This window comes from Pseudorasbora parva, chromosome 1 (assembly GCF_024679245.1).
Source record: "Pseudorasbora parva isolate DD20220531a chromosome 1, ASM2467924v1, whole genome shotgun sequence".
In the NCBI taxonomy this organism is placed as follows: Eukaryota; Metazoa; Chordata; class Actinopteri; order Cypriniformes; family Gobionidae; genus Pseudorasbora; species Pseudorasbora parva.
In genome coordinates, this window is record NC_090172.1 from 49,798,663 (window position 1) to 49,812,900 (window position 14,238).

Consider the following 14,238-nt stretch of genomic DNA (forward strand, 5'->3'; position numbering starts at 1 on the left):
GAGCCAGATTTGATTAGTCTCCGAGTTCCTCAGCAGATGTTAATGAGGAGACCTTGACAGGTTCCCTGCGCTCACAGAATCCATACCTATTAACGTCCCACTCCGCTGCTCTTTCTTCTCTGCATGGAACCGTTCAGCTGACAGGTGTTGGATGAGGCCATCAATTATCAGAGCTGAATATCTGTGTCAAGCTCCATGAATCGATCCAATAAAGAAGGCAATGACAGAAGTGTCCACGTCTGCTCACCCTTCATCATCTTCTGAGACCGTCCTTTGTGACAGACTCCCGCTGCCTGTCAATGGGACCGATTATTGGCCGGGGTCATCCAATCCGAGGGCATTGATGGACAAATCATTGGCTTTTTATTCAAACTCAAGAGGTTTAGGGTGAGCAAATTTAGTACGGTTTCTCCTGCTGTGGTTTCATTATGACTGACTATTCATTTTTATTTCGTATTTCATAGGTACGATTACATTTTATTATTGTTATTATTATTATTATTATTATTGCAATAAAATTGCATTGTTGTATATTACTTAGTATGTATTTTTAGTATTTATTTTATTTTTTATTTTAATAGAAATGTACTCTTATTTATTATTTAATAGATATTATTACATTTATTGATTTAATTCTAATTGAACCCATTCGCATATAATTTTATTTGTTATTATTTTAATAATAGAAATGTAGTATTTTTAAAAAAAAAATAATTCATAGGTATGATTATATTTATTTGTATGTTTTATCTGTTAATTTTTTTATTTAAATTTAAATGTAATTTTAATTTAGTCTAATATAATTATTAAATTTAAGTATATCAAAAAGAAAGAAAAGTTAATCTAATAAAAGTCTTTGTACACATTGGATAGATTCAGACTTTTATAAGAGCCAGTGATAATTATTTGGAGAAATTTGTGTTTTCCTGCAGAAAGCTTTTGGTATACAGAATTTGCTTAAAAGCAATGTATGTTTTCTATTAATCACGGCAGTAGTAACTGAGTGATTTAATTTAAAAAAGTTTTTGCATCATGCAAATTGCATTAATTTTGTGAGTGAGTTTGTAACATTAACCAATCTGCATGATTTTCTGTGACACGTCACTTTCTGGCCAAATGCATGGCATTATTTCTGCTGATGAAACCCGATGACCTTCAAAACTGGACGGGCGATACTTTGGCATATCCTCACGGTTTCATTCCACACTCCCTCTCTCTTTCTGGTTCAAGGACATTTCTTGTTCTCAGTCAACAAGCCTTTTTCACAGTGATGCAGAGGAAGCTGCTTCATCTGCGTCATTGTGAGTATTGCATAATGATGATTTTGAATGTGACATGAACATGAAGCGTTTTTATGCAATTTTCGTGCCAGCGTGCCAGTTCAGGCCCAGACCAAAAATGTAGATCATACAGAGACAAGAGTGGTGAAATCGCCATTATTCACATCCTCTTGCAAACAGCCTGGAACTTGACTTGCAGAATTAAGATGAGAACATAAAGAGAAAAGTGCAAGAGGAGAGAAGAGTTACTCTGAGACTTATTTTATTTTGTTAAGAATATATTACGTTAATATTGTTGAATATTTATTAAATCTTCCCCTTTACTTAGATTTACATGATAGTAATGTATTTTGTATGTATGATTTACATTTTGTTTTTTTGTGCAGTGAAGAAACCGCAAACAACTAAACTACGTTTTTGAGAAGAATTTTAGTCTTCTTGTGGAACAATATGTATTTTATTTTAAAATTGAGGAATTTTATTAGAAACGTATTGTGGTGTTTAGTATTTCACAGGTATGATTACATTTTATTTTATATTTTTATTTTATTAATAGAAATGTAGTATATCAGTTATGATGTCACTATTACATATTTATTTATTATATTATTTTAATAGAAATGTCATTTCATATGTATGATAACATTTTATTTATTTGGCACAGTAAATGTCTTGAATCTTTTGCATCTTAAATTTGAACCTTTTTTGTACTTTTCAGTAAATGTGAGAGTACAGTAAGTTTGCACTACAAGAGTCTAGCTATTCGCCTTAATTTCTTTCGCCATGCTTTTCAAAAATGACAGATAGAAAGAGCTTTTACCCTACCGTTCACCATAATTACATTACTATTTATATGTTTAAAAAAAATCAGCAAAAATGTATTCCGTTCAAAGCTGAAGGAAAGACATTAAATAGTTAACTTGCCTACACTGTAAAAAAATATTTAGAAAAAAAAGTTACCTGGTTGCCTTAAAATTGAGTTCATTGAAATTAAAATTTTGAGCGTGTGTTTTATTTCTGATGACACAGTGAAACATGCCAAATAGTGCTATTTTCATGATTTATAAAAAAAATGTGGTTCAGATACAATAATATTTTGAGTTTCTATTTATTAAACAAATTTCCTTCATTGTATCAACTCAAATTTTTAATTTCAATAAACTCAAAATTTTAAGGCAACCAGGTTACTTACTTTTTTACGTTAAACCAACAAAAACCAACAATTGTTTTTATAGTGTACATAATTAAGGTTTTTATAATTGGGTGGCATTGGAGAACAGTTCTACTTATATTACCCTCCCATTAACAACCTTGCATTCATCCACAGTAATGTGATGTTCTTTGTTCTTGCGCATATCTGAATATTTATATAGGTTTTATTCATTTTTCGAACAGGAAAAACATGTGCTGTTTAGTCCTTTCTTGTTTCAGTATAGGGTTTAAAGTAATACATTTGTAAACAAATAGTTATTCCAGCCAGTTCTGCGGCATTATGCATTAGATATTTCAGAGAAATGGTCCATCTGTTTTTGATGCTCACCAGCAGTGTAAAGTCCTCAGCCATCAAATCAGCCTTGACATATGTTTAACATCAGGAGTAATCGTTTCGAATTAAATAGTGGAAAGAATTACCATTGTTTTACTTTACTTTGCTTTGAGTTAACAACTCTGGCAAATGTTCCAGCTCAATGGGATGTTTTTTATTTCTTTGTAGGGGACGAGCTCTTCGTCGTTGCATCACGCATAAAGTATATGACATTGATTCTGCTGCTTGTGTTTTATGCAGGCTGAGCTGTAATGTTGCTTATTCATCAGCAGATAAATCCTAGTGTAGTCCCACACGCTCTGGCATGTTTAAGACCTTCTCCGGTCAGACGCACTCACAGGCGGATTAATTGCATCACAGGACCAACACTGCCACACGTCACTGCCCAGCCGTTTACTTTACTTACAATATGAGACAGACTCTTGGGAAATTATATAAACATGCCACAAAAAAAGAAAAGAAAAATAAAACAGAGAAATACAGAGATAAAGTAATGATTCCTGAAAAATAAGACATTGCACAATGGTACAGTGTATTTATTTAATATATATTTTATCAGCATGTTTCTAGTTTTAGTTAACTTTAATAAATCCGTTACTGGTAAATTACAGTGTTTGAATGCAAAACTACAAACAGTGATTTGTGCATGAACTAGGCCTTGAAGGATGAAGCTCCTTAAATGAAATTAGCCTTTGCAAAAGAGGTGAAAGTCACATTATCTTAGCAGCTGCAATTTAAAACCAGCAAGCATAACGTGTCGTATTACTCTGCTATCAGAGCTGTAGTCAGACTCAGTTTAGATGGATTGAATTCAAGCTGTAATCTTGCATCACATGCTCTAGTGGCAGGATGTGCTTCTCCATGTCAGATTTCACTCGCCGTGCATTCCCACACTAATTACCATTCCGGAACAAATCCTTGAGTCACCCAACACTCGGGAGCGGTGGTCTGTCATAACAGATCTGCCATGGAGCCTGTTGAGAATACAGTACCATGCTGGGGAGAAGTCATGGGAATTAGCTGTACATCAAAATCAATCAATGCTGTTAAAGAATAAATGGTAAATGCCTACGTGAAAAATCCTTTAACAACACATTTTACTTCCATAACCTGATGCATTTCAAACAGGATATTCAGCTAAACGATTCATTAAGAATGTAAATAGTGTCAATTTTGACTTGTTGACTTCACCATTGGCTCCCACACCAGACAATATCTCACGCTGTGTATAAAGGAGAAACTGAGCGGCACACTGACCTTTTGCAGGATAAGTCAAACATTTGTCTGTGTTTAGACGCAGCATCTCTGAGCTGCTTTACACTGATCCTGTCGTCTTCATGCCACTGGCAGCACCGACTGTCAGATAAGGACACGCTCTGTTGTTGTGCACTGCTAACAACATTTCAAGCTTTTTAAAACTTAATTTGACTAAAATGTACTATTTATAATGTGGATGAATGGGAGAAAAGTGCAACGAACACACAATACGGCCGAATACATGCTGTCTTCTAAAATAAAGAGCTCGTTGTCGATTGTTAAAATCAGATGCCGTTAGAAGCTCCGGATGCAATAGAAACAGACAGTGTTCTTAGGACGCACACTTAGGACCGCGCAATAGCTGGTCCAGCCTGAAAAAATGTAATCATAAGCTTGGTTAACCGCTTTGGAGAATTTGATGTTCCCTGATTCAAAGTGATAGGAGCTGTACTTGCATGACTGAAATAGCTGCCCGAGCAAAGTTTCAAAGATGGCCACCGAGTGAAATGTATAGAATTAAACGGCTTTGATGTAATTTAGTCATTTGGGTCACAGTGTTGGGATGGGTTCATGATATCCCAGTATATAGACTAGGCCATTATTTGGCTCATGTAAGATTATTGCCATCAACCGATTGACAGACAGGCAGAAAGAAATTATGTTGGATTATTCATTTATTTACAGTATTTATTTATTGGTTATTTGTATAGCTTGAATGATTATTATTGGTCTCATATGCAAAGTGTTTGCCTTGGATTAAATAAATAATTCACTTGAGAGCTAGTAAATAATGAAGGAATTGCAATATTTTTGGATGAGCTGTTCGGTTTTTTTTTTTTTCATTTAAACTTTCTCACTTTAGCTTCCTGTTATAGGCAGCAATGGAAATCCGCTGTTCCCTCGCCCTGACAAAAAACAGACTGATGCTGTCATATGCCTGTGTAGATTTATCTGTGGGAATGAAGTGATTGTGTCTTGTTGTAATGTATTTGTTTAGGCTCGAGGACGTCATATGACAGTCCTATCACTGCTACAGCACATTTGCTCCATGGCATGTTGCGATTGCAGCTTGAGTTAATTTCTCTGGCATCCTCAATTGCAGGGACATGTCTGCTATCTGAATGTCAGCGCACTCTAAATGTTTTCATTTGTGTAAACTGCCGTATATTGAGCGGCAGATGGGAAAACTTTCTCGACTATTGTGGAAGAAATTCATCTCATGACCTAATTGGTGGTGTGTTTTTAGTAGTTATAAAATATGGCTCTACCTAGCAACCATTCAGAAAACCCTAGCAACCGCATGGCATTTTATACTTTTTTTTTTATAGCTTGTCATGGAAAACATGAAATTAGTTATACATTATTATATATTGAGTTATACATTTGTTATTTTTCTAGGCCTGGAAAAGTCATTTCCATGACTGAAATTTTAAAGTCATGGAACATTCTGTAGTGAATATATGCATTTTTCTGGTCTATGCATAATTGCTCTTTGTGAGTGCAATTTTATCCAGTATTCACTTCAGTTTTCCAGTAACCCATGAGGAGAAGTTATGGAAATTCGTTGGTCACAAGGTTTAAGAACCATCTATAATAAAGATGCACTCTGAGTGGTTTTGGATGAGAGCATCTGCTTAAAGACGTGTAAGTGGTTGCTTTGGGGCAAAGAGACGCTCTTGTAATTTTGTTAATAACACTGATTTGCCTCGTCTTGGCTTGTGAGGACCATTTTTGAGTTTGAAATGGCCTTTTAGTTCCTCTTCAAGATTTACTTCTCTGACTGCACCTCTAATTCTGCTTCTATTCCTAGGCGCGCACACAATGTTATTTAACTCCAAACATTAATGAATGTCCTCATCACAACAGTAGCCTTATAACATTTTTATAATGAGTCACTAATAAGTGGCCCACAGTTGGGATAATAATGCTGTGGCTAATAATTAAGCCTTTTAACAATCCTGAATACTTCTCAGGATCTAAGCTTTCTCAGGTCAGTCTAACCAGCTTATTGGCATCATGTTCCTCTCACACCCTTATTACCCTTTCAACCAGAGCCAGCAGAGCAGGCGTTAGGAGCAGCTGGTTTTGCCCTCAATGATTACAGGTTATTACTTGGTTCACATATGATTCCAGACTTGTAAGATACTGTAGAGGAGAACGCAACTAGTTTTGAGTTGCTGTTGTCTTTTTGGTGTATTAATACCACCTTTGACACAATACATGAAATATAATGGCAGCAATTGATGAAATGAAAATAACAATTTTGTAAGTGCTATTTATTTAACTCAAAATGGACAATTATCAACTGCTATATCATTACTTGGAGTATGACATGAATAGTGAGCAATATTTTTGACACTGAGTGATAACAAATTTGACATTGGCCACCCAGCGCTTTTTTTAATAATGGCAGGGGTGTCCAACGTCTGACCCATGGGCCAGTTACAGCCCAGGGATGATTTTCAAATGCCCCGCAGCTTCTTTATTAAAGTATATTATATGTGACCCACCACCCATAATTTACAAATCATGCAGATTCACAATGTCAACACAAGGTCACAGTACAGAAAACCATGAGTGACAACAATTTGATGAATGATCACCTGCTATTTTTTGAGAAACTTGAACACGGCAAAAGCAGAACAGTGCTACTCGTTTGAACTGCACTGCACACAATTTATTATCTTTTAAGTTTTATATCATAAAATGTATATCATTTTTGTTTATTTTTTTATTATTATTATTATTATTATTTTTTGCTCCTGTTCTTTTGCTTTGTATTTATGTGTACAAACCACTTTACAGGACTGGCATAGAATTGGGTTAGTTGGTTCTCGTGACTCTTTGCTAGTGATAGTATCACCTTCCAAAATCCTCAGACAAGCCTTGTTCTGTAATCTTACCCATGTCACAGTATCGCTTTTGATGCAATGATTAGTCTGGTGGCCATTTTCCAATCTTCTCTTGTGTCTTAAGGCTTGTTTGTATTTCAGTTTGGTCCTTTAATTGGAAAAAAAAAGTTACCTTTCTAGAGACAGATTGTGCACTTGCACTTCTTGTTTTTAATGATCGTTTGCATCATTGCACAGCTGACCTATTATGCAATTTACATGTTAATACCCATTGGATTAATACCATTTTCTCTTTTCCAGATGCAGCAGCTGTTCTATGAGAATTACGAGCCAAACAAGAAGGGCTACATCCGTGATCTCCACAACAGCAAGATCCACCGGGCCATAACCCTTCACCCCAACAAGAATCCTCCCTACCAGTATCGCCTACACAGCTACATATTGAGCCGAAAGATCGCTGAGCTGCGCCACCGCACCATCCAGCTTCACCGCGAGATTGTGCAGATGAGCCGCTACAGCAACACTGAGGTGCACAAGGAAGACCTCCAACTGGGCATGCCGCCTTCGTTCATGCGCTTTCATCCCCACCTACGTGAGGAGGTGCTAGAATGGGAGTTCCTCACGGGAAAGTACATTTTCTCATCCTCAGACGGACAGCCTCCACGTCGAGGCATTGATTCCTCACAGAAAATGGCGCTGGACGACATCATCATGCAGGTAATGGAGATGATTAACGCCAATGCCAAGACGCGAGGTAGAGTCATAGACTTCAAAGAGATCCAGTATGGATATCGAAGGGTTAACCCCATGTATGGGGCAGAATATGTTCTGGATTTGCTGTTGCTGTACAAGAAGCACAAGGGGAAGACCATGACGGTGCCAGTGAGGAGGCACGCTTATCTTCAGCAGACTTTCAGCAAGATCCAATTCCTGGAAGACGAGGAGATGGACGCCCGAGAGCTGGCTGCCAGGATCAACCAGGACTCAGACTCGTTGTCCTTCTTGTCCAACTCTCTCAAGATGCTTGTCCCGTTCAAGCTGAGCGGCCCAGGTGTCGAACAGCACGAACCCAAAGAGAAGAAGATCAACATCCTTGTGCCGCTGGCGGGACGCTATGAAATCTTTGTGCGCTTCATGGCTAACTTCGAGAAGATCTGCCTCATTCCCAACCAGAATGTCAAGCTGCTGATTCTGCTTTTCAGCACGGACAACAACACGGAGCGCATTAAGCAGATAGAGTTAATGAGGGAGTATCACATGAAGTATCCAAAAGCCGATATGGAGATCAAGCCGGTTTCTGGCCCTTTCTCCCGTGCTCTGGCCCTGGAGGTCGGCTCGGCTCACTTTACCAATGATTCTTTACTCTTCTACTGTGACGTGGACTTACTGTTTACTCCTGACTTCTTGACCAGATGTCGCGGGAACACCATACTTGGGGAACAGACATACTTTCCCATCATCTTTAGCCAGTACGACCCAAAGGTTGTCTACGCGGGCAAGGTGCCCAGCGACAACCACTACGTGTTCACATCCAAAACGGGCTTGTGGAGACACTACGGTTTCGGTATCGTCTGTGTCTACAAAGGAGACTTGGTCAAAGCAGGTGGCTTTGATGTCTCAATCCAAGGTTGGGGACTGGAGGACGTGGACCTCTTTAACAAATTCATCCAGTCCGGGATCAAGCTGTTCCGCAGCACAGACACTGGCATCGTGCACGTCCACCACCCCGTGGTTTGCGACCCCAACCTAGATCCCAAGCAGTACAAAATGTGCCTGGGCTCCAAAGCATCCTCGCATGGCTCCACGCAGCAACTTGCCGAGCTGTGGTTGGAGAAGAACAACCACGGCTTCCGAAAGATCTCAAACTCTAATAATGACTCGATGAGGACAGAATAGACCCTGCAAGCGCACACACCCATCTGTCTTCCTCTTTATGGTGTTTTTTTAACTACCTTATTTATTTTTTACAGAAAAGACTTCTGTGGATATATTTTGAAATAACTTGTTTTGTAAACTGTACAGGAGCAGCATGACACCTTCAGACTCCATCTGTTTTTTTTAGCAGCATTACCGATTGTTAAAATAAGGAACATTGACTTAAGAGGAGCAACAACGAGAGATCTATTTTACAAATTTAATACTGAGCATTATATTTATGGCACCTCACGGACAGACTGCTGTGTACCTCACCAGAAAATGTGTCGCAATGGAGTTGAAGGAGTTTGCACACGGACATGTGGTGTCTGGCAAATGGTAAATGTTTATTTGTGAATGTTTACAGAGAGCTTTGAACAAGTGATTGATACTTGGGAAAGGGGATCTATAAAATAACAATCTTAATTGTGACAATTAAGGGCCATTGATCAAAAGTTTCTTTTTTAGGGGGGAGGAGGGGAGCAGTTTATTTTTTGGTGGGATCCATAATAACACTGTTTTGTTTCCATTGATTTAGATTTATTTTTATTAACTTCTGTGAATGAAACTGCTGGATGTAGATCTTTCCAACACATTCCCACTGTCTAATTTATTGAACATTCAGTCTCATATGATATTGAGGTTATGTATATTAGAGATTGTATAACCGTCTCTCAGTCATGGATAGTGTTTTCGTTCCTGTACATTTTCCTCTCTCTATCTCGAATTACTTTGATTACCAAAGACTTTTTTTGCACAGTTGCTGTAGGTGATTAATTGTTTCAAGAGTGCTTGTGTTTGTGTGCGTGCGTGTATGTGTCTGTCCGAACAAGAGGAGATGGAACAGGAAAAACTTTCTGTAAAAAAATATAGTACTGTAGGATGGAGGTACCAATGAACAGATTTCTATCCTGCACAGTTCTATGAAAGTATGTCGACAACAAGCCACTTAACAAAAATGTTAAACTATTTTGTCAGTTAAATTGATCCGAGTTTGTTTGCTCCTGTTCGTTATTTAATTTTTTATACCGTTGCATACAGGCCATTCTCCTGTGATCGAGCCATGCACTCCACAGGGAAATCGGCCTAAACCGCCGCCTCGCCTTCTGATGTGAGGACCAATCTCCCACAGTAGTCTGTTTCTATTTTTTTTTTCCTTCTTCTTCTTTTGGGAGTTTTCATACTTCAGTTCTCTATTAGCCCCATACAACTGGGACAAATGTTTTATATTTAATAAAAATGGAAAATGTTTATCAAAATTGTGTTGCATTTATGTTCAAATGAACCATGCCTTTAGGTATTAGCCCAATTTGTTTTCCTTTAAAAGCTGCTTATTCGAGCATCCAAATGCAGTGAAGGACAAGTTTTAAAGGAATGTTCCAGATTCAAACCCTTTTATCTCTACCAGCAGCATCTGTGATGTGCTTTCGATTACTCAAAAACAAACAGGTGCACTATTATGTATGGATGTCTATCTTGAAAGAAATTAGGAAAGGGTTTAGAAGCTTGTATTTTTGTTAAAGTTCTTACAGAAATTATTCCATACAAAAATGTTATTTATGAAGTAACTAAATCCTTTTTGCAGTTCAGCGACTCAAGGTCTATTAACATTTTATGCATTTAGCAGATGCTTTTATCCAAAGTGACAAGGACAAAATTTTTATCAGTATGCATTTTCCCTGAGAATCAAACCTTTGACCTCAGTTTAGTAAATTTGTGTAATTCCTGTGTATTTGTCTCCATATAAACAGTCTGTTACTGGTATCATTGCAAAACTTACCAGGTTTACTGGCTTTACATTGTCAATGCAGGAAAGAATTGAATTTGTTGATGAAACAATGTTTTCAAAAGCTTAAAGTGGCCATATTATCCCATTTTTAAAGTCTTGATTCTACTAGAATAGGTTGTCATGCTTGAATATTCCTAAAACATTGTTTTTCAGTGTCTTTTAATGCTTTGTTTAGTTTGGTTTCTATAAAGCACCTTCTGAAAAGTGCAATGTACTCTGATTGGTTGGCTGAACCAGTGTGTTGTGATTGGTCAACCTCTTTGACCATGTTTCAGAAATGTCAAGCCCCTTACCATAATCACAAGATTCAACACTACTAATACATGCCTTGAAAAGGAATTATTTAAATGAGGAAAATTGATGTGTACGTTCCTCGAAGAAAACTTAAGACAACAATTGAGTTGTTTCAGGGAGTTCAGATTCGGAAACTGATAAAGTCTTATCCTTCCCAAGTTGTGGCCAGGTAGTAAGAGTTCAGAAAAGAGGAATGGATGGTGGCCTGCAAACATTCCAGGTAATTAAATGAGGCCCCAAAACTGCAGTGGGCAACAAGCATCACCTTCATGAAGTGCCTGAATCGATTTACCTTTTCTGCTGTTGACCGTTACTCAATTTAAAACAAATAAGCTATACCTGCTTTTTCTCCGTGGCACAAAATCAATGCTATCAAAAGATCTTATTCTGTTCTGTACGGTTTCAAAACCTTGTGTGCTGCCTAGGTAGACTGCATTTTAGTGCATCGTGGTTGCCCCCGACTACAAACCTGTTCTAAAACAACAGCTGTATTGTTATAAGATCATTTCTTCCAGTCAAAATTTACATTTCATGTATTCTTAACAGAGTACATTTTCCCATCACTGCGAGATGGCAGATGAACCGAAACCCATATTTATTATAAATATTAAAAGTTTTAATGCTTTTTATGGAGGATACATTTACTCTTCACATATCTCTTGCCAGCAATTTAGTGACCTGCTAATTTTGAACTGTTTGGTCTTTATTTCGAGGACCAAAATGGTCTCTTATGCTCATGATCTGGTGCTCATGGAGCCTCAGTAGGTTTTGGATCAGATCCCATTCTCCAATGTTACTATCTGAGATTGGATTCTAATATACTTTGTGGTTTTCCTTTTTTTTTCTGATGAAGTTTGAGTCATGGCACTTTTTCCATGACAGTCCTGTGTGTGCGATTGTGCAATAGCTTTTACAGTCGACTGTGATTCAGCGGATATTCTAGTGAGCTGCCTGTGTTTCGTTTGACCCACTGCTCCTGATATTCCTCCTCCAGTGGCCCATTTCACACACAAGGAATGTTATTTTAAAGGTGTGCGTGTGTTGAATGAGCAGGTTTAGTGGTTTTGCTTGAGAAACTGAGAGGAGTTCTTGTCTGTACTTGAATATCTGTGGTTTTCGAACCAAGTAAACCGGGCTAATTTAAATACATTTATTTTCTTTCTCAACATTTGGCTAAAACCAACACGGTAATACCATCCTGAGGATAAAATGTCATTTATAAGGTATGCTGATTTTCTGAAATTAAAAATCAGTTATGTTAATTTGTAAGACTTGTTTTAATAAAGAAATAAGCCCCTGAGAAGCCATGCGTTACAGTGATTTTACCATGATGCATGAATCAAAATTGACTTCCATATTTATATCAAAATTGATTTTTTTTTTATAATGGCTACTTTATTAGGTACAGCTGTTCAACTGCTGGTTAACGTAAATATCTAATCAGCCAATCAGATGACAGCAAGTCAATGGCTATAGACATGTAGGTCAAGATGATCTGCTGACAATCAAACTGAGCATCAGAAGGCTTTGACTTTGAACGTGGCAGGGTTGTTGGTGCCAGACGGGCTGGTCTACTGGGATTTTCAAGAACCATCTCTAGGGTTTACAGAGAATGGTCAGTAAAAGAGAAAATAGCCAGTGAGTGGTTCTGTGGGTGAAAATGCCTTGTTGATGCCAGAGGTCAGTGGAGAATGGCCAGATTGGTTTGAGCTGATAGAAAGGCAACAGTAAATCAAATAACCACTCGCCACAACCGAGGTCTGCAGAAGAGCATCTCTGAACGTGCAAGTTCACATTAGGCCTTGAAGCAGCAGAAGACCACACTGGGTGACACTAAAGTCAGCTAAGAACAGGAAATCGAGGCTACAATTTTGCATGGGCTCACCAAACTGAATAGAAGATTGGAAAAAGTCTAGTCTGATAAGTATTGATTTCTGCTGCGACATTCAAATGGTAGGGTCAGAATTTTCTGTGAGTGTTGAGCCAGAATCGAGTATTCAGACATACCATGGTAAGTATGTATACATTTGTAATTGTGATTAATCAAACATTTTGGGGCATTTAATTTCACATTTTTGTTCAATTGCTTTTATCCAAAGCGACATGTTAAAGAGTCATAATATTCTTTCTAGGAACGTCCTGCTGTTTAAAGAGCTAATAAGCTTTCGATTTCATGGAACAAACTCCTGCAGTGTAAATAAGTTTGTGTTTTGCATAGCATTCGTTGTGTTTATTGATATGCAAGATGGGAACAAACATGCCAGGACTAAAACTGAATGCCTTCTTTGTTAGGTTGCCATTTCCAGCAGGCCTTTTGCATGAATCTGAATTTGCAATATTATGTTGTTCATATTCTGGTCCTAGAGGGTGGATCTGCTGACCAGTGTAAAATTCAGTGTTCTGGCTTAATGTGATTTACATTTGATCTCACGAGCCAAAGGATGAAACCAGATTAATAACCGTGGCTGGATCTTGTTAAGACTCGGTTGAACAGCATGCAATTGGTTTTAATGTGAAACAGTGCTGTGTCATCACCTGGCTTTTAAAAAGACCAAATATTAACCAGCCATGATTTTTTTCCTGGCAAGTTGCTGGCAGTCTTTGGCGAGAATCTGTCTGGCTTGACTTTCAGGTACAGATTTCTGCTATGAGGTGGATGTGTTCAGTTAAATTACTAGTTCCTGAAGTCCTTTACTGACACAACTGGTTCTGATCTGTATCGAACTGAGACTTTTATTTCTTTTGTGGCTTGTGAGGATGATGTGGCCAAATGGTTCAACATCCTAGACAGATTCAGTGAATAATGACAAATGTTCCTCATACAAAACTATCATGTCTTCACTTTAAGAAATAAAAGTTCCAAAATGCAGTGGTCATAAGAACCATTTTTAGTACCTCAAAGAACCTTTCATTTCTTACTATGGAGAGCCTTTTGTCGATTGGAAAGATTCCATAGATGTTAAAGGTTCTTGGAACCATAAAAAATATTTTTTATATACAATTTGAGATCCCTTAGAGTTAAAATGACAAACCTTATTTTATAAATTGGTAATAGTTATTTGGTGTTCATTCACAGGCTTTCAGTGTAGCATTATTCACATCATCTTTTGGAAAATCAACAAATCCCCAGTAAACAACCCAGATGATAGATTATTTTAACTGAGAGGACGATACAATTAACATTATTGTCATGTAATACTTTATGCACCGCTTAATACAGTGTATGTTTGTAGCTACAAGAATAGAGTTCAACATATAACTAGGCCTACTAGGCAAAATGTAACCAAGAATAGAGTTCAACATATA

At 37.6% G+C, this 14,238-nt stretch overlaps 1 protein-coding gene across 1 annotated transcript in view; it reads left to right on the forward strand.

Annotated features, from left to right (window-relative positions):
- chsy1 (chondroitin sulfate synthase 1) overlaps positions 1–10,125 on the forward strand; it is a 66,899-nt gene extending 56,774 nt beyond the window's left edge. The window contains exon 3 of the mRNA XM_067444776.1: positions 7,236–10,125. Coding sequence (XP_067300877.1) covers positions 7,236–8,831 — 1,596 coding nt within the window. The 3' untranslated portion in view covers positions 8,832–10,125. The remainder of the gene's footprint in view (positions 1–7,235) is intronic.
- Positions 10,126–14,238: the final 4,113 nt, after the last annotated feature.